Source organism: Rhinatrema bivittatum, chromosome 5, assembly GCF_901001135.1.
Source record: "Rhinatrema bivittatum chromosome 5, aRhiBiv1.1, whole genome shotgun sequence".
Lineage (NCBI taxonomy): Eukaryota > Metazoa > Chordata > Amphibia > Gymnophiona > Rhinatrematidae > Rhinatrema > Rhinatrema bivittatum.
This window is the reverse complement of record NC_042619.1, coordinates 127,010,261-127,030,804: the sequence shown is the minus strand read 5'-3', so window position 1 is coordinate 127,030,804 and position 20,544 is coordinate 127,010,261. Positions and strand designations below refer to the sequence as shown.

Below are 20,544 nucleotides of genomic sequence, written 5' to 3'. Positions count from 1 at the left end.
CCTATTTCTGTCAGTCTGCGAAACTTAATATTATGATTGACCATGTCAAACTCTGCCGACAGGTCTAGCATTAATAGTAGATATCTTTGCTCTGAGTCAAAGCCTCTCAGGACAGTGTCTTGAAGTGATAATGAGTGTTTCTTGCTGTAATTCTTTCTAAATCCATGCTGTGTAGAATATAAGAAGTCATTTTGATCTAGATGTTCGTTAAGTTATTTCAACACAACTTTTTCAATTAATTTTGCAATACTAGATAAAATTGAAATTGGCCTATAATTGTTTAGAATTTTCTTATCCAAGTTTTTCTTCTTCATAATTGGTTTAATTATAGCATGTTTTAACTGTTCTGGCATCTTATCCTCATGTAACGATTTATTAATGATCAGGGTAATTGTAGGAGCAATTGTGTGAATTATCTGTTTCAGAGTTTTCACTAGAATTGCATCTAAAGTATGATTTGCTGGATTTAAAATTTGTATTAGTGTTATTACTTCTGACACAGATACCTCTTTAAATTTACACCAGCTTGGAATTTCTTTTGTGCTCATTATGTCCTGCATAGGAATTTTGTCTAATTTTGTATTTAGCGTGTCAATTATGTTCTTGAAAAATATTGCTAATTCCTGACAAAGATTCACATTTAAATCATTATTTGTTTGGGTCTATTCTGTGGTTAAGTTCTTTACTAAACTAAAAAGCGCTTTTGGATTCTGGATGCATTTACACATTTTTTTTCCCACAGAATTCTTTTTTCATTTGATTTATCAAGTTTTTGTAAAAATTTAGATAAATACGGTAATTTGTTAAATTTATATTATTTTTTCTCCAGATTTTCTTTTCTTCTTAATCTTTGTTTAGCTTTTTTAATCTCTATTATACCACGGATTTGTCTTTTTTGTGTTATCAATGTATTTAGTTTTAACTGGATTTATTTCATTCGCTATATTAGTCGTAATGGTATCCCATTCTTTTATTGCCATTGTCGTGCTGGAAATATCCATTGTGTTCAAATTAATCTTAAATGGAGGACGAAATTCAAATTTTGTGTTATTATTATTCACATTATTATTATTTATTCTTTGTATATTTAACTCAATTTTGGCTTCTAACAGGAAGTGATCTGACCAGGGGACTGGATTATAGTTGATCACGGGTTCATTCATTATAAACGAGTTCACAGATATTAAGTCTAATGTATGTCCCTCCCTGTGAGATGCTTCTGTTATCAATTTGTAGCCCATAGCTGATAAAATCTGGCATGCAGTTGACCATGGCTTGACGTCCATGTGAATGTTAAAATCTCCTAAGATTATTGATGGTTTATTTGGGTCTATATTGTTCGTAAGATATTCAATTACTGGGTATATATTATGATCCAGAATTGCAGGAGGGCAGTAAAACAAATTTGTACATTTTTTTGAGTAAAAAATGGCCATTTCATAGTGTTGAGAAACTTGGTTAGGTTGCAGTTTCATATTCATTGACTTTTTGGTAATTAACATCAGCCCCCTCCCCTTTTTTTTCTCTTGGTAGAGAGAAGATATCATACATCTCATTATTAATCTGATTAACTATGACAGTATCAGGTTTTTTTTAACCAAGTCTCTGTGATTGCTATAACGTCAGGTTTTATATCTGTTAACATGTCTGTAAATATCATTGGTTTTTTGGCTATTGATTGAGCATTAATTAGCAGCAGAGAAATCAAAACATAATTCGCCATTGTATCAGTAATTGGAATTCTTGATAAAGTTCTAGACATAGAGTGCTGTAGTTTCTGGATCATATCTTCTTCTCGATGTAATCACTGGAATGGTCATGCTCCTTCGGCATGCGACGCCCAGCACGTGGCACCAAGTGCTTTGTGCCGCTCTTATGGCCCCTTCAATGCCCTTTGATGTCAGATGGGTGGGCTTTCTCAGTCGAAGGGGGAACAGAGCTTTGATGTCCTGGCGCTTTTTTGGTTCCCAGCAGGTTAGTCAGACAGGCGATGCAAGCAGCAGTAAAGAGCCTCGGATGGTTCAGAGGCAAAGGCAGGAGAAGAGGGAGGGACGGAAGGTAGGGGGGTAGGAACATTACCTCCCAGTCCACTCCTTAATTGGAGGGAACTGGAGGAGGCCCAATCTTGTCACCGCTCGTAAAATGAGCAAATCTTCTCTCCCATGTGTGCGCCGGCCCGGATTTTATAATATGCGCCTGCGCGCGCATATTATAAAATTGCACAACTATGTGCGCAAGCGGGGTGGAGACGTGCACATATTTTTTAAAAATCTACCCTTTAGTGTTTCTTTGCAGATGCTATGTGGCATATGATATGGCTTTTCTTCAGCAGCGGCTTCCTTCTTGACATCATCTCATGGAGGTCATGTTTGTGGAATAATCTTGAAGATGTTGAACAGTCAGTATTTTCCTCAGTTCCAGACAGAAACTTCTGCAATTCTTGTAAAATAATCTTAGGCCTCACAGTGATGAAATCTGACTTATTAACTGAAGGGAGGACACTAAAAAAATCTACTGAGTAGCATTTAACTTTCAAAAGGTAGATTATGATAAAATAAGGAAAATGGTTAGGAAAAAACTGAAAGGAACAGCTGCCAAGGTTAAGAGTTTACAGCAGGCATGGACCTTTTTTAAAATTACTATCTTTGAACCCCAGACCGAATGTACTCCATGCATTATAAAAGCTGGAAGGAAGTCAAAACAACTACTGACATGTTTAAAAGGAGAGGTGATAAAGGCTATTATAGCTAAAAGAACATCTTTCAAAAAATGAAAAAAGGACCCAAATGAAGAAAACTGGAAATAGCATAAGCACTAGCAAGTTAGACGCAAAGTATTGATAAGGAAGGCAAAGACAGAATTTGAAAAGAAACTTGCCATAGAAACAAAAACTCATAATAAAAACGATTTCAGGTACATTTGAAGCAAAAAGCTTGAGAGATGTAATGGTATCACATGAGATGCTGTTAGTCCAGTTTCTCTTAAAAGAGATATTAATTCTCTATATGATTGCTTGATCGTCTTATTTTTGCCAGTGAGAAAAATACAGAATGAATAAATAGACACTGCTCAACTATTTTTGGTTTTTGTTTTTTAATATTCACTTTGTGCCAGAAGAAGTCAAGCAGTCAATGATTTCAACATGTTCCCCACTTCTCACAAAGGGGAGGGACATGTTGATGTCACTGCCGTACAAAATAGATGCTCTGTGCATACAATTGGTGGGTTACACTTAGCAGAAAACAGCCTTCTGTTCTTAGGACTTGCTTGGAATAATCAAAAACAAAAATATCTACACAAATATATATCTTTACTATAAAGTCGAATACAAATTAACCCAATAAACCTGGCTATCCTCATTGCTGGAGATGTATGAACTTTTTCCAAAGAGGTTCATGAGCAATTTGTTGAACCTGAGAAAAAAATCTGACAAACTTCTTTTTTTTTTTTTTAAAGCACCCTCCCCCTCCCCAATATCTGCTCACATTCTCTCTCTACCTCATCAATCTCTTCCACTACCCGGTTAGATGCTCTCACCCCATTTTCTAATTTTGTCGTCATTCTGCTTCTTCCGTTTGCATCCCCCTCCCAACCCAAAGTCTCCATTTTCTCCATCCTCCCACTCACTCAAGTGCAGACCAGCTCTCTTTGCTCTTCAACAGAGGGGATGACACAGGTGTGCCCAAGCGACAATGGATGAGCACTGATGAGATCAAATTGGGTTAGACAAGAGACAGCAGTGAAAGGAAATGATCAGTATGATGCCAGCTGGAATGAGGGAGGAAAAAGAGGCAGCGGTGGGAGGGGAAAAAGATGGCAGCAGAGGTGTGGGGGAAAAAACCATACAGTAGGAGAGAGACAAAAATTCTGTTGAATTTTTCTACAGATCCATAAGGGGGGCGGGGGCGGAATAGGGGGCAAAACAGTTCAATTTCTTCAGCACATATGGGGAAAACACAAACTTCCTGTTGAACTCGAATCAAGCTGAAATCTGTCTAGTTCCAATTCCATGGTAAAATGTTTTCACACCAGTCACTGCCTGGGGCTCCACTGCTGATATAACTGTAAGCTCACCACTTCTAATCAGCATTAATACTCAAGAGCGCCTCATAGTTGAGCTCTGCACAACGCAGAGCCCTAAGTGGTCCAGAGAATGACTGACTGGAAGGATGGCCTAATTGACTGAGACATTTCAGCTACAAGTTTCTATCTACTTTCCTCTATTTCCTCATGATTTAAATTTTTCAAAAAGACAAATACTTTGCTTCTGGCACCAAAAGAGCTTTTGCTTACACACACACTGGTATACAGATTTGGAAAGTTTTAAAGGCTTGAACCCACTTAATAGTAAGCTCTTTTGGCCAGGGACTTATTGTTCCTGAATTTTAATAATGCAGTAAGTCTCCTTAAGCATCATTTGTAAAGATGGACTAAAAATAAAAAATATGATTATTATTATAGTTAAGTGCTCTTCTAAGGAGCTAAACCTGTCTTCTGAGACTCATTCATCCTACTTTCACTATCACTTACCTCGACGTTTTGCCTCTTTGAATTTGTCCTTTGCTTGGGCATCTTTTTCAAGTTGCTCTTTTCCACCAACTGCCACACAATATCAATATTCTATGTTAATAACAAACACATTTACTGAGGGTCAACAAGGTAATTTAATACTGCTGCTTGCTCAGGATATGAAATCCAGTGACAAATCAACGATTCTAAAACTGGGTTTTAAAAATTAATAACGATGAGAAGTAAGCGTCATTGATACATGCATGCAGCAGCTTTGTTTTGCTTAAATGAAATGACTAACTAATTCAAATCACATTTATTGATGCACACCCTGCATGACTCAAAAGGGCTTTTCAAGGCTTCATTTGTGATCTATGAGTTCGAAAGTGTGGATGGTGTGATCATCACCTTATTCAGTTTCATCTAAGTAAATGTGTACCTTCTACTGTATGTAAAAGAGAACAAAAAGTTATTTCTTCTCCTATTGATGCAGAAAAGTTTGCTCGCAAATGGTCTTCATCAACCTGATTCCCAATCGTTACCCCTAAATATTTAAATGTATAGGCTGCCCACTTAAATGAATGAACCTGCTTCAAAGATTGTTCCATGTGGATTGGATATGATACATTCAAGATTTCAGATTTGTGCCAATTAATTTTAAACCCTGACACGCTGCCAAAATCACCCAATTCTCTTTCTATTCCAAGCAAAGATCTGATGGGATTTGCTACTGTGAATAAAATATCATCTGTAAAATGGGACAACTTGTATTCATCTTCTCCTACCTTGAAACCTAATATATTAGGGTTATTCCTAACTCTAATCACACATGGTTCTAGGAATAAGGCAAACAAAAGGGGGGAAAGAGGCTTGTGGTACAGCTTTTGCAGCCAGCACAAGAAATAATATCCAAAACACATTCTCTCCATGGTACGGTAAAGAAAATGTCAGTGTACCATATCAAATGCCTTTTTTGCTTCAATCATAAGGAACAATGGTTCAATATTTTCTTTCTTCGCGCACCATGTGATATCCACTATTTTTCGGAGATTATCTGAAGCCTTTCTCCCAGGAATAAAGCCAGCTTGGTTTGGTTGAATATGTGCAATCATTTTATTCAAACGATCCACTAGAATTTTGGACAGAATATTTAAATCTAAGCCTGGTTTTGCTAAGATTATAATACTGGCTAAGTTAGAGGAATGGAAGAAGGAACCTTTCTTCTCTTAAAAAATTAAGCGTCTTTTGAAAGTGTCCAACTATGCATGGTAAAAATGTTTTACAGAATTTGGCCGACATACCATCAGCTCCTGGGGCCTTACCCACTTTAAGGGTTTAAATAGTGGATATCACTTCCGCACTAGTAATCTCACCATCCAACCACTGTATCTCTTCTTCAGTCAGGTTTGGTAAGATTATCCCATCTAAGTATTCATCCATATTTTCTGGTATAATAAGCCTCAGTCTTGTACAGATCCCCATAAACGTCAAGAAACCTATTTCAAATCTCTGTATTAGAAGTCAATACATCTCCTACCACAGACTTTATTTTCAAAACATTGTTTTGAATGGAAAGCTGTTTAAGCATAGAGGCTAGCAATTTCCCTGCTTTGTTTCCTCCTTCAAAGTATTCTTGACAAGTTATATCCAACAGATGTGCTAATTTGTTTAAGTCCAGTTCCTTGAAGTCATTCCTAGCTCTACTCAACTGTTTTAGGGTCTATTTAGATCCATGAAAGTGATGTTCCCACTCTAGACCTTTTATTTTAATTCTTAAACCTGAACTATTTTTGTCCTGATTCGATGCAGTGTGATACCATTGGTTCATTAACTCGGGAATTTTTTATATTACATCTATGCTCTATCATCCCGAGTTAATGAACCATTGGTATCGCACTGCATTGAATTAGGACATTGTTTTGATGATCTTTCTTTTTGTGCTTTGACCATGTTTTGTTTTTGTTACAAAATGAACAGCGTTGGATTTATAGACTCAATACTGTTGCCCCACGTGGGCTAAACACTGAACTTGATTTACATGTCTTTTTAGGATAAAAGTATGCTGTTGAGTCATTAAGATTTTTTGACAGTTCTCCTGGTGAATGGGAAGATGTGTCATTGATGATTTGCATTTCAGTGACGTCACATAACAACTTGACATTTAAAGTCTCGTAAGCCTCGGCTTCGGTTCCTCCGTTTTCAGTTAAGAGGCATCGAGACGCAGTTTCCATTTTGAGATGGTAGCTTTTTGACATTCAGTAAGTACCTTTCATCTTTATTATGGATGACTTTTTACAATATTGTTATTGTTGCTTCTAGGTGAAACCTTTATGACTCTATGCAAAGATATTCGCATGCCCCTGAGGAAGCTATATTGCGAAACACCGGCCGTGTTGGGCTGTTTTTGATAACAGTACTAAAAAGTCTTCAGATATATATTGTTTTGAAAACAGAGGACTTTTTTTAGAATAACATAAAAATAACAAAAAAATGCTTTTTGAATTAAAAGATTTTTTGAAGGTGAATAATTAGAAGACCGGTTGGTTACTATTGAAGTTACACAACGTCAGGCTTGCTGACACCTTCAAGGCTAAGATTAATATATTATTTTGGTTTCCACTTTGTTGTTTTTGATTGCATTTTGTGATCAACCACCGACTCCCTTTGATTAAGCTGAGTAATAGAGGAATCCAATAGCAATTGGTCCTCACCCATTGTACTGGTACCTAAACCGGATGGTAGTATCCGGTTCTGTATTGACTTCCGGAAAGTCAATGAGGCTTCAAAGCTGGACGCATACCCGATGTCCCTTGTGGATGAACTTATTGAACGCTTGGGAACTGCCCAGTTCATCTCCATGCTTGATTTGACAAAGGGATACTGGCAAGTTCCCCTGGCGCCAACTGCAAAGGAGAAGACGGCTTTGTCAACACCGGAAGTACACTTCCAGTTTACGGTCCTGCCGTTAGGACTTCATGGGGCTCCAGTTACCTTCCAGCTCTTGGTAGACCACTTGCTATGTCCACATCAGGGTTATGGAGTGGCCTATCTCAACGACATCGTCATTTACAATGGAGACTGGAAGACACATCTAAGGCAATTACAGGCAGTACTTGCAAGTCTACAAAGGGCTGGACTGACTGCCAACCCCAAGAAATGTAAATTAGGGTGTCAAGAAGTACAATATCTGGGATATTCCCTTGGGAGTGGAAAAGTCCATCTGCAGGCGCGGAAAATAGAAGTAATTACCCGAGTCCCGGTTCCACAGACCAAAAGTAAGGTGAGAGCCTTTTTAGGTCTCATCGGTTACTATCGACGGTTCATACCAAACTTTTCAGAGAAAGCGGAGCCCCTCACATGCCTATTACAAAAGAAAGCCCCAGAGAAGGTTAGATGGTCTACAGAGGCAGAGGAAGACTTCCAGGGTTTAAAGAAAGACATATGCTCGGAACCTGTTCTGCTAAGTCCAGACTTTACTAAGCCCTTTATAGTACAGAAGGATGCATCAGAGGTGGGGCTAGGAGCCGTCCTCACACAAGAGAAAGAAGATGAAGAACACCCAGTAGCCTTCATTAGCAGGAAGCTACTACCCCGAGAGAGATGCTATTCAACGATAGAGAAAGAGGCCTTAGCTGTCAAATGGGCCTTGGAGGCTTTTTGTTATTATCTACTGGGCCGCCAGTTCATGCTGGTAACAGATCACCAACCCCATGTCTGGGTCGCTTGGAATATGGAGTCCAATGGACGAGTAATGAGGTGGTTTCTGGCACTCCAACCATTTGACTTTAAAGTTAGACACAGAGCAGGAAAGTCGAACATAAATGCAGACTTCCTTTCTAGGGAAGTCTCCCTGGTACAGGCAGGCACTCAACTAAGGAACATTGAGCTGAGGGGGAGGGAATGTAATAGAGTATGTGATAGAAAGCCTCAGACTGCCTTAATGGACCGGCTCCAGCTATTTGGCCCGGTCCACCTTAAGACAGACAGGAAAGGGATCCTCGGGTGGGGGCGTTTCCCTGAGGTAAGGGATAAAAAGGTGAAGCCCTGAGAGAGTTAGAGAGGCTCCAGGAAGGAGAAGACAGCTGCAATCCAATGCTGTGTTTGTTCTGGACATTTTGCTTTGCATGTTAGTCTGTTGAGGTAAGCAGCCATTTGCTTCTTTTCTGTTATGTGATTTTTAAAATAAACTGATGAAAAGCAGACCATTCTCCAGCCTGGTCTGTTCTGTGGCCTACTCCAGGCATAGACCGCTCCAAGGGCATCACATTCTTCTGGCATCTCTTTGCCCAACTCACACCTACATTCCAAGTATGCACCACGTCCTCCCTATACCCACCCACTCCCTCCCCTGCTTCTCTCCCCCTTGCCCCCATACCCATACAGGTCGGCCTCCCCAGCGGAAGCCGCGAGCTCCTCCAGGCCTTGGCGTCCCGCGGCGGCGGTCACCGGGCCTTCCACTGCACACCAGGTCTCATGCCGAAGCTCGGCGTCCTCAGTGGCGTTGGCCACACCCCTATGCGCGTGCGGACCACCCGGCCTCTTGTAGGGCCAGGGGCGGGGCCTAGATCCGCGGTGCGCCCTGACTGAACGTGCTTCATAAGGAAGTTCCTGCCTGCACTTCCTTGCCTTGGCAATCGGGTCGGCACTACGTGTGTACTAGTTTGCCTTTGCATTCCAGTCTTGTTTCAGTCTTTTTCCAGCCTTGTTCCAGTGTCTCGTCCCAACGTCCTTGTTCCAGTGTTCGTCTGTCTCGTCTCCCCAGGCAGTACCCTCGGACTGTCTCTCTGGTACTGACCTTAGCCTGTTCCTCGACTACCCTGTCTGCTACCTGGATCCAGACCTCTGCCTGCCTTGTGAGCTCATCTGACCTCCAGAACCTGACCTCTGCCTTGATTGACTACGTCTCCTGATTCTGGCTCTGTCCCTTGCCTTGTCAGCGCCTATGATGTTCTGGTCTTCCTTGCTCCATCAGACATACGATCTCAAGCCCGACCGTGCTCCCTTGCTGCCTGTGGGCACGCCTGTCTACTACCTCTCCAAGAGGAGAGGCCCACCTAAGTCCAAGTGGCCCAAGAGGTCCACCTAAGTCCAAGTGGCCCGGGTCCCTATGGGCTCCACCCGGGGGGACTGCAGGCTTCCAATGGTGAAGCTCATCCTAGTCTCTCTCTCCTCCAGTGCTCCGCCCCCTGGGGCAGGTGATTCCTGGTCCCTACCAGGGAGCAGTTCTCCACTGCCCCAGGACAAGGGTCCATCCCCGAGCACAACACCCATATTCCTAGCAGATCTTGGATTTTATAAGTAGGCTGAACGAAAAGGACCCCCTTCCCTCTCCCAACCCAGAAAACTTCATAAAAATTCTTAATCATTATTACTAAGCAGTTCACTGACTGTAACAACTGTAGAAACAGCTCAAACTGTGAACTCTCAATGAACTCAACCATCTGGTTATTGCAATGTTTTTGATCTTGACCTCTGCTCCAAGTAGTAAGTAGATTGTAGAATGAGTACTAATAGGACAGTTCAGGTAATATCTTTAGAGGATCGAGACCCTCCAGATTGGCACCACAGTCACCTGCCTCCCTTTTCTAACCTTTGCCATTATGGTTGCTCATCATGTACTAGAGAAGAAGATCCAGGAGGAGCTAATGCAAGTAACAATTTTATGCCTTGTTCTTTAAGAAATGCCTCCTTTTCTAACACTGTTTTGGCCCTGGTTGTTATGCCTTTTAAGGTAAAGGCTATGCCAAATGGGTAGAGCCACCGTTGCCTGACATTATCTTTATGCAGAGTTGCTGTTACCACTCTCATCTTGTACCTTTTGCTCATCATGGTAGCTGATAGGTCCACTAGTATTGAAACTTGATGCTGTTCCCATGTCCATGATGTTCTTTTCCTGTAATTATTTATTTATAGCTTTTCTATACCGATGTTCATTTGCACATCACATCGGTTTACAGTGAAACTAGTGGAGAAGGAAAAGTATATAAATAGCATAAGAGGGGAAATTACATCAAACAATATTTTTAACATTTCAGGGCAGAATGGTTTCATTACTTTCAAAGCATAAGCATGGAAGCAGACAATAATATCTCTAGCTTTATTTCCAGCCCTGGGTCCTAGGGCTCTGTGAGCTCTTTCAGTGCAAATATCTTTCAGTTTTGCTTCCTCTGAGGCATCTGCAGATTCCAGTATATGCTTGCAGAGTTTCACAATGGTAGATTTAATGTCAAAATATTTTTCCATTTCTGGGATGCCTCTAAAGAGCAGGTTGCAATGCCTAGAATTAATCTCTAGGTCTTCAATTTTATGTGATAGATCAATATTGTCCTTTTGCAATCTCTGGCACCATTGGTTTAACTTATCAATCAGGCCTGTATGGGAGTCCAAAAAGGTGTCATTTTCATCCCCTCTCCTCCCAAAGTTCACGGATCCTCTCCATAGGTTCCTTTCTGTTGTTCTTGATGTCGTTGCATAGTTCGTAAAACCAGGCTTTAAATTCAGATGTATTCGGCATTTCCTGCTCAGAGGTAGCCACAGAAGCATTAGCATACTCATTCCATAATGTGGGTAAGGCATTGTACATCGGGGCCATTGCTCGTTTCTTCACTCATCCCGGCAAAGGAAAAGCGTTTTAGCTCAGCGATTTTTTTTCTTTGCAGCCATTGGAACGTTGGTGCTTTTGGTTTCCACTATTCTCTCAGCCGATACTGAAAGGATGGCAGAGTAAAAGCTGCAATTAGATTTTCTGAGTGAGGGAGCAGAGATTCAGGCAGTCATTCAAGTTGAAGACATCATGAAGTCCCCTAAAATCCACCTTTTATATTTATTTATTTGATTTATATTCTGCCTTAAAGTCACTTCAAAGCAGATTACATTCAGATAATAGTAGGTACTTCCCTGTCCTCAGAAGGGGTCACAAAATAAGAGCCTGATTTATTAAGGCCTTTCTCCCATTCTATGTCTGTGGGAAAAATACTTAGTAAATGAGTCCCCAAATTTGTACCTGAGGCAATGGAGGGTGAAGTCACTTGCACAATGTCTTCAGGAGTCTCCTCCTCTAATACAGATGCTTAGTCAATCGAAATATGTTCTGACAGGTCATATTTCTGGACTGTCAAAGAGTTTATCATCACTTCTTTAGATTATTATAATGCGATATATATATAGTCTTTCCTAAAATTCAACTACAGGTTCTTCAACTAATTCAAAATACAGCAGCATAGTTTCCCAGTTCTAGCTCACAATCTGAGCATATGTCTATGGTATTGAAGCAACTACAATGGCTGCCGGTGAAATTTAGAATTTTTAAAGTGATTGTTTTAGTATTTAAAGTAAAGCGTGAAGGAAAGCCTCAATATTTGAAAGATCTACACTCTCAAGGCAAAGATTTGTTTAAAATTCTGTGGCCTAAAGAGGAGAGACTGGTTGCCACACGTGAATGTGCATTTTCAGTGGTTGGCCCTGTATCATGGCACGTGCTTCCATCTAATTTACGTGCTATATTACATTTGAAAGATTTTCATAAAAAAACATAAAACATTATCTATTTCAGCAAGCATTTGGGTAATTTCACCATGATTTGAATTTTATGTTTTCTATTTCTTATGGTAGTTATTAAAGAATTAGCTGTTTTTCTAAGTTAACTGGATAGATTGGGATGTAAATATAAGCTTCTATCAAATTCAAAGAGGTCAGAAATTCTCTTTTTTTTTTTTTTAATTAAATTTTTAAATGTATAAATATTACAAAAAAAAAAAAGGAAAGCACTATTGCACTTTAAAGAAAACAACATAAATAATAATCAAGGAAAATACATAGTCTGCATACTTAATCCATAATCTTTGGGGGTGAAAGGGAAGATACATGCATAATTTCACTGCTGTATGCCCGTCTGCGCCCGGCCCGCGCACGGGCCTGCTCACCTCACTAACTCCTCTGCAGGTCACGGGCTGGCCTCCCCAGCGGCATCCGCGAGCACCTCCAAGCCTCGGCGTCCCGTGGCGGCAGTCGCTGGGCCTTCCACTACGCACCAGGCTTCACACCGGAGTTCGGCGCCTCCATTGGCTTTGGCCACGCCCCTACATACGTGCGCTCCGCCCGGTCTCTTGTAGGACCAGGGGCTGGTCCTAGCTCCGCGGCGCATCCTGATTAAATGCCTAATATAAGGAAGTTCCTACCTGTGCTTCCTTGCCGTGGCATAACAGCTAAGGTGAAGAGACTCTGATCCTTCCATAGAGTCAATGAGAGACTTTGATCCTACAACCCTGGGTTCAAGCCCCACTCTAAGACATTCCAAGTTTGTGGGGGGTCCCAGCCCACTCCCATGAAGCCAAGAACACCTGATTCCAAGCTTGTGGGTTCAAGCTCTCACTTCAAGAATTCCAAGAACATCCACACCAACTGGAACATCACTGCCCTGTTCAATTGCTCGCCCCAGACCTTGCTCCTATCAATCGGCTCCATGTCTGACCGTTCCGATAGGTCCCCTGTGTTCCTCCGATGCCCAGAGATGTGGCCCGGTAGGATGAAGATCGAGCACAGCATCGGGTCAGCACTGTAAGTGTACTAGTTTGCCTCTATGTTCATAGTCTTGTTCCAGCCCTGTCCAGTGTCCTCCTGTTCTAATGTTTGTCTGTCTCATCTCCCCAGGTAGTACCCTCGGACTGTCTCTCTGGTACTGACCTCAGCCTGGTCCTTGACCATTCTGTCTGTGCATGGATCCTGACCTCTGCCTGCCTTGTGACCTCGTCTGACCTCTGCCTCGATTGACTATGTCTCCTGATTCTGGCTCTGTCCCTTGCCTTGTCATTGCCTATGCAAGGTCTTCCTCGCTTCATCAGACCTACGACCTGGAGTCCGACCATGCTCCCTTCCTGTCCATGGGCATGCCTGTCTACTACCTCTCCAGGAGACCCTGTGAGGCCCACCTAAGTCCAAGCGGCCCAGGTCCTTATGGGCTCCACCTGGGGGGGGGGGGGGAACAGCGGGCTTCCAGTGGTGAAACTCATCCTAACCTCTGTCTCCTCCAAGGATATTTCAGGAAAAAGTGTTATGCCCGTCGGTCGCAGACAGTGGTGACCGTGTGTACTTCCTGCACCACTCTCCTGCTCTCCCCGGGTTTGCTCGCGGCTTGGGCCAACCTCCACCACCGCGTTCCCCGGGACTCCTTGTGGAGGCCTGGACGCTGCCGCCACCCACGTCGGCTTTGGGCTTTCCTAGGCACTCGTTCGCGCGCACCACTGGGCTCTCCTTTGAAGCCTCTTCGGCAGGAACCTTGGGGGCGTCCCTGTTTGATGATGTCATCGGACCTTTGTATTTAAGCTCCACCTTCGCCCTCAGCTAGTCGACTTGGCAACAAGTTCCGTACGTCTTCGACTACTGCCTTCATGTTCCTGTGACTACGCTTTCGGGCTTGTGGACTCTGTCTGGTACCCGCTCCTTGGGAACCAGTGTGCACATCGGGGACTCGCTCTCCTAGCCTACCCCGCTCCTCGGGCTGGCTCCGCACCTCCTTAGTCCTATCTTGAAAAGCCTCCCGCTCCTCAGGACTTCTTCTGGAACACCTCTACTATCCGCGAGTTCTACAACTGGGCCTCCCCGCTCCTTAGGGTTGTGCCTGTGTCCTGTACAAAACTGTCTGTGCTTCTTTGCTCCTCGATGCCATGCCTACGTGTTTCCCAAGTGACTGCCAGAGCTTCCCCACTCCTCGGGGTAGCATTCTCCTGCTTCTATGTGACCATCTATGCTTCCCCACTACTCGGGGTCGCGTCCTCATACTATCGAGACTGCCAGCACTTCTCCACTCTTTGGGGCTGTGCATACGTCACCAGTAGAGGCTCAGCTTGGGCTTCCCCATCCTGTGAGTTGGCCTACAGCATTACATCATCATCCTCTACACTGCACAGCTCCTCCCCTCAGGGTTGCCTCTCTGGAGTACCTCCTGCTCGATCAGTCTGGTGCCTCCCGCTCTGCGGCCTGTCTGGCACCTCTCCCTTTGGAGTCTCTGCCCAGGTATTGCCTCTAGCCTGCCTCTCTACTAGGGTACGCTCCTGGCGATCTCTCCATAAGCTTCACCCAGAGCTCTTCGCTGTGTCTGACCTCGCCTCCCAACGGTGTGGACCTGTGGGGTCCACACCATTACAGGTGGTAACAACTTGCATCTCCCACAAACCATAACAAAAAGGTGGCACCAATAGCCAAGATTTTACTCTTCAGGCACAAGAAATGCCTCTGACGAGCCTGTGTGGATCTGGAGATGTCAGGAAATATTTGAATTTTCTGGCCACAAAATAGAGCATCTTTATTCCTAAAGAAATTTTTAAACACCTGCTCTTTATCTTGTTCTAATAAAAAAGAAACAAAAAGTGTCATTCTATTAATAATAATATTGACTGATTCCTCTAGAAAAGTAGATAACCCTAATGATGTTAACTAGGGAAGACAAAAAAGCATTCACTTGTGAGACATTACAGTCCAGTTTAGATATCATCCTCCATAAATCAATAAGCGTGACATTAATAGGGGCTTCAGCAGACTGTTGAAGCCTATCTATTTCCACAAATGGATTACTATTATTAATAAAAAGGGACTGATTTGATGGTAAATTTTCAGTCTGAAAATGTCTAGTGGACAATTCAGATTCAACACTACCAACAGTCATTAAGTCATTTACTTTAGTGACATCAATTGATGGAATAATTGGTGGTTGTGGAGGAGAAAAAGGACCTACGCCAGGACTCAAAGAAGCTGGAAAAATAGCCCCCTCACTGTCCTCAATAGGCATCTCAATCGTGATTGTCTATAGGGCCTCGCAGATCTTGTAAAGTAGGAGAGGAAGTTGTGATTTTGGCTTTCCTTTTCTTTTAGAAAGAATCAATACATCTAACAACAAAAAAAAAATAATCCCAGCCGGCCAGGCTCAGCCAGCAAAGCCAGACAAAGCCGCACGCCGCACTGCCAGGAGATTTAAAAATCAGCAGTCGTTTCCTGGCGACGTCACCTGTTGCGCCTCCAGATGGTGCCAATCAAATCAACCAGACTCAGCCGTCCGGTCAACCACTGGTAAGAGGCTGTCAGCCCCAGCAGGGAAACAGGGAGCTAGGGTGGCCCAGCAACTTCTCTCACCTCCAAAACTCCCCAAAGTTGCGCCACACTGCTGGGAGATTTAAAAACCGGCAATCTCTGTTACGCTCTCCTCCTCCAGAGGGGAGGAGTTAGCAATCTGTTCTGCTTTCCTCCTAAAGGGGGAGGAGCAGTAATCTGTCATGATCTGCTCCTCCAGAGGGAAGGAGTTAGCTATCTGTAGTGCTTATCCCGCTAGGAGGGCAGAGATAGTAATCTGTTAGCGAATTGCTGTAGATACTCCTGTAAGGGAAGGAAATAGCAATCTGTTATGGATCAACTCCCCAGGGAAGAGGAGTTGGCAGTCTGTTTAATGATACTCTTCTGAGGAGAGAAGCTAACAATAGGTATATTGTACTTCGCTACTGAGATGGCAATCTATCATGCCTCCGCTACGGAGTAGCAATCTGTTATATATAGGCTGCTGGCAAGTCCCATAGAAAGAGAAGTTAGCTATCTATATAATACTTCCGTAAGCGGTGTTAGTGGTCGGTAGGGGTTGGCTCCCACAGAGTGACAGTAGTGTAAGGAATGACCACTTGGAGGAAATGGTGAATCCCTGGGCCGATGGCAGATGGCTGGATGGCCCAGGGGCTGGTCTCAGCCCCGGCAGGGAAACAGGGAGACAGGGCGGCCCAGCAACTCCTCTCACCTCCAAAACTCCCCAAGAAATTATCCTTTCTGCACTACCATAACCAACGATCTTAAGATTTCCATCCTGAAATTGGTTACCTCAAAGAAATCACTGACTCGTTTCAGGTCATAGACAGATTGAAAGGACCTGTCCTTCTTTGGGACCACGAAGTAAGTGGAATAGTGTCCCAAAACTTTCTGGTCCTTCAGTACTGGAATTACTGTCTTCAGATGGAGTAGCCTTTGCAGAGTCAACTTTACGACCTCTCTTTTCCAGACCGAGTGACAAGGAAAAACTATAAAAGCGTCAGAAACAAGATGAGCAAATTCCAGGACATAACCATTTTCTATAATCTCCAGGACTCACTGATCTGTTGTAATTTGGGCCACCTCTGATAAAACCGAGACAGACCACTGCCTATCTTTGATACCAGACATAGGGCCCCCAAACACTCATTATGCCATTCTAGAGGAACTGGGGCCTGCAGATCAGTCTTTTCATCCCTTCTTGGAACGAAAGTATTGGAAACTAGAATATGTTTAATAAACATGACTTTGTTTAAAAAAAACCAAAACACTGAGCTGGATAAATCGGGGGCATTCTGGGGCTGAAGCCAATATTATCTGGTGAATTTACTAAGATAACTCCAATGTTCAGAGGTATCCAGGTAAGACTGGTCATACTGCAAGGCTGTCCTATAGTTATCCGGGTACATTTACTTGGATAACTTTTGCTTTATTCAGCAGTGTGGATGTGCTGCTGAATATATGAATTAAATTAGCCAAGTAACTTAACTTGACAGTCTGCAGCTAAATGTGGACCTCCATATCCCTAAATGCACATTCAATACATTTAAATCCAACCCGACTTGTACAAGTTTTGACTACAAAAGCACAACAGCCCCTTGATGCACTCTAAAGGAAAACTGGTTCTTACCTGCTAATTTTCGTTCCTGAAGTACCACGGATCAGTCCAGACACATGGTTTCATCTCCCCCTATCAGCAGATGGAGACAGAGAAAAGAACCTCGTGACACTATATCTAAGCAACCGTGCCACGTGCAGTTTGTCAGTATATATCTATATCAAAGCAGATAATAAAAAATATGGAAACATTTAACAAAAATTAACAAGAACATGGAATGCAACAGAGAACAATCTTACAGCTGAGCGGACGACTCTCCCCTTAATATAACCCCCTTCTAATTGGGTTGGCTCTGGACTGATCCGTGGTACTAAAGGAAGGAAAATTAGTAGATAAGAACCAATTTTCCTTTCCCTGTACATACCCGGATCAGTCCAGACACCTGAGATGTACCAAAGCCCTTACCCAGGGTGGGACCTGGAAAGTCCTGCTCGCAAAACACTCTCGCTAAAAGAAGGGTTTGCTGGAGCCCCGACATCTAAGTGATAGTGCCTTGCAAAAGTGTGCAGCGACTTCCAAGTCGCCGCTCTGCAAATTTCCTGTGGGGAAACAAGTTGAGATTCCGCCCACGAGGCCGCTTGCGAATGTGTGGAGTGAGCACGCAAGCCTTCTGGAACTGGACGACCCCGTGTAATATATGCAGAAGAAATAGCCTCCTTCAACCATCGTGCAATAGAGGCTTTAGAAGCCTTGGAGCCTCTATTAGGACCACTCCACAGCACGAAGAAGTGATCGGACCTCCTAAAGTCATTGGTAATCTTGAAGTAACGCAATAAAGCTCTCCGAACATCTAGACATTTGAGCTCCCTTGCATTAGGATCCGACGCCGGTAAGTTAGGAAACTGACTGATTGACATGGAACGCTGAAACCACCTTTGGTAAAAAGGAAGGTACCGTCCGTAAAGAAACTCCGGATTCTGAAATCTGAAGGAAGGGATCTCAACAAGATAATGCCTGTAACTCAGAAATTCTTCTAGCCGAACAAATGGCGATGAGAAAAATGACCTTAAGTGTCAAATCCTTTAATGTAGCCCATCGGAGCGGCTTGAAGGGAGGTTCACTCAGAGCTTTAAGAACTAGATTAAGGTTTCAAGATGGCCAAGATTTCCGAACTGGACGAAGATTCATTGTACCTCTAAGAAAATGAACCACGTCTGGATGAGACAAAATAGAGGAACCTTCAATTTTGCCATGGAGAGAGCCCAGTGCTGCTACCTGCACTTTAACAGAACTAAGAGATAAGCCCTTGGTGAAGCCATCCTGTAAGAAAGATAATATTTCAGGCATTAAGGCCCTAAAAGGGAGAATTCCCCTGTCGGAACACCAGGACTCAAAAATCTTCCATACTCGAACACAAGAAAGGTTAGTAGACTTCCTTCTAGACTGTAACAATATGGTGACAACCGAGTCCGGGTAACCTTTCCTTTTCAAACGCCTCCTCTCAAAAGCCATGCCACTAGACAAAAGCGAGCAGCCTGGTCAAAAAATATAGGACTCTGTCGAAGAAGACGCGTCAGGTGGCCGAAGCAAAGCAGGTCGTCCACCGCCAGGCTGACCAGATCCGCATACCACGGACGCCGAGGCCACTCTGGAGCCACTAGAATCACCTCTCCGCAATGATTTTCTATGCAACATAGAACCCTGCCCACCAGCGGCCACTGAGGAAAAACATATAGTAGTACTCCCTGAGGCCATGGTAGAACCAGAGGGGTAGATTTTAAGAGGCGCGCGAACAGCCTACTTTTGCTTGTGCATCAGACTCAAGCAAAAGTACGCTGGATTTTAGTAGATACGCGCGGAGCCGCGCGTATCCACTAAAATCCTGGATCGGCGCGCGCAAGGCTATCGATTTTGTATAGCCTGCGCGCGCCGAGCCGCGCTGCCTCCCCCCGTTCCCTCCAAGGCCGCTCCGAAATCGGAGCGGCCTTGGAGGGAACTTTCCTTTGCCCTCCCCTCACCTTCCCCTCCCTTCCCCTACCTAACCCACCCGCCCGGCCCTGTCTACACCCCCCCCTTACCTTTGTCGGGGGATTTACGCCTCCCGGAGGGAGACGTAAATCCCCGCGCGCCAGCGGGCCTGCTGCGCGCCGGGCCGCGACCTGGGGGCGGGTACGGAGGGCGCGGCCACGCCCCCGGGCCGTAGCCACGCCCCGTACCCACCCCCAAAACGCGGCCGACCCGCCCCCGAACCGCCGCGTCGACCGGGCCCGCCCCCCGACACGCCCCCGACACGCCCCCCTCCGAAAACCCCGGGACGTACGCGAGTCCCGGGGTCTGCGCGCGCCGGTAGGCCTATGTAAAATAGGCTTCCCGGCGCGCAGGGCCCTGCTCGCCTAAATCCGCCCGGTTTTGGGCGGATTTACGCGAGCAGGGCTCTGAAAATCCGCCCCAGAGTGTCAACCCCTTTGGCCCCGTACTGTCTTCGACGACTGAAGAATCGGAAGGCCTTGGCATTCTGAGTAGTCGCCATAAGGTCAACGTGAGGTAGACCCCAACGATCTCGAATTAACTACATGGCTGTCTCTGAGAGTTCCACTCACCTGGATCCAAGTGTGTGCGACTCAAGAAATCTGCCTGAAAATTCTCTGTTCCTGCGATGTGGGATGTTGCTAATCTCTCTAGACGTCGTTCCGCCCAGAGCACCAACCTCTGCGCCTCTAGAGCCACTGCCTTGCTTTTGGTTCTGCCCTGCCAATTTATATACACTACTGTTGTCGCGTTGTCCGACAGAACTTGAACTGGACGATTCCGCAGTAACGGCAGAAACTCCTTCAAGGACAAGCGAACTGCCTTGGTCTCTAGACAGTTGATAGACCACGCAGACTGTCTCGTGGACCAGGATTCCTGAATCGAATGGGACTGCAAACTGCTCCCAATCCAGAGAGACTGGCATCGGTAGTAACCACGATTCAATCGGGAACTTCGAGGTCCACTCCCCGACAGAGATTGGAAGTCTGAAGCCATCATGACAGACTGTCTATCGGCAAACCCTTGAGAGGTAAGTGGATATGATATTCTTCCGATAATGGCTTTCAGCAGGACAATGCCATCTATAGTGATCTCATATGGGAAAATGCCCAGGGAACCAAGTCCAGTGTGGAGGCCATCGAGCCGAGTACCTATAAGTAGTCCCAGACCTTGGGTACCTGCAAAAACCTGGGTACCTGCAAAAACCAGCAGATCTAGGCCTGAAGTTTCAAGATTCGATCTTGAGAGAAAAAGACTCTACCTATAAGAGTATTGAATCAAGCTCCTAAATACGCCAAAGTTTGTGTTGGTGATAGTTGACTTTTGTTGTGATTCACTACCCAACCTAGGGACTGTAGGACTTCGAGAACTCAATGAACTGACTTGCG

At 44.2% G+C, this 20,544-nt stretch overlaps 1 protein-coding gene across 3 annotated transcripts in view; it reads right to left on the bottom strand.

Moving 5' to 3' along the window:
• Positions 1-20,544, bottom strand: part of ERICH6B (glutamate rich 6B) — a 353,852-nt gene that overhangs the window by 215,937 nt on the left and 117,371 nt on the right. For all 3 annotated transcript variants that reach the window (XM_029602897.1, XM_029602896.1, XM_029602895.1), the window contains one exon: positions 4,531-4,599. In XM_029602897.1, the coding sequence (XP_029458757.1) occupies positions 4,531-4,599 (69 nt within the window). The remainder of the gene's footprint in view (positions 1-4,530; positions 4,600-20,544) is intronic.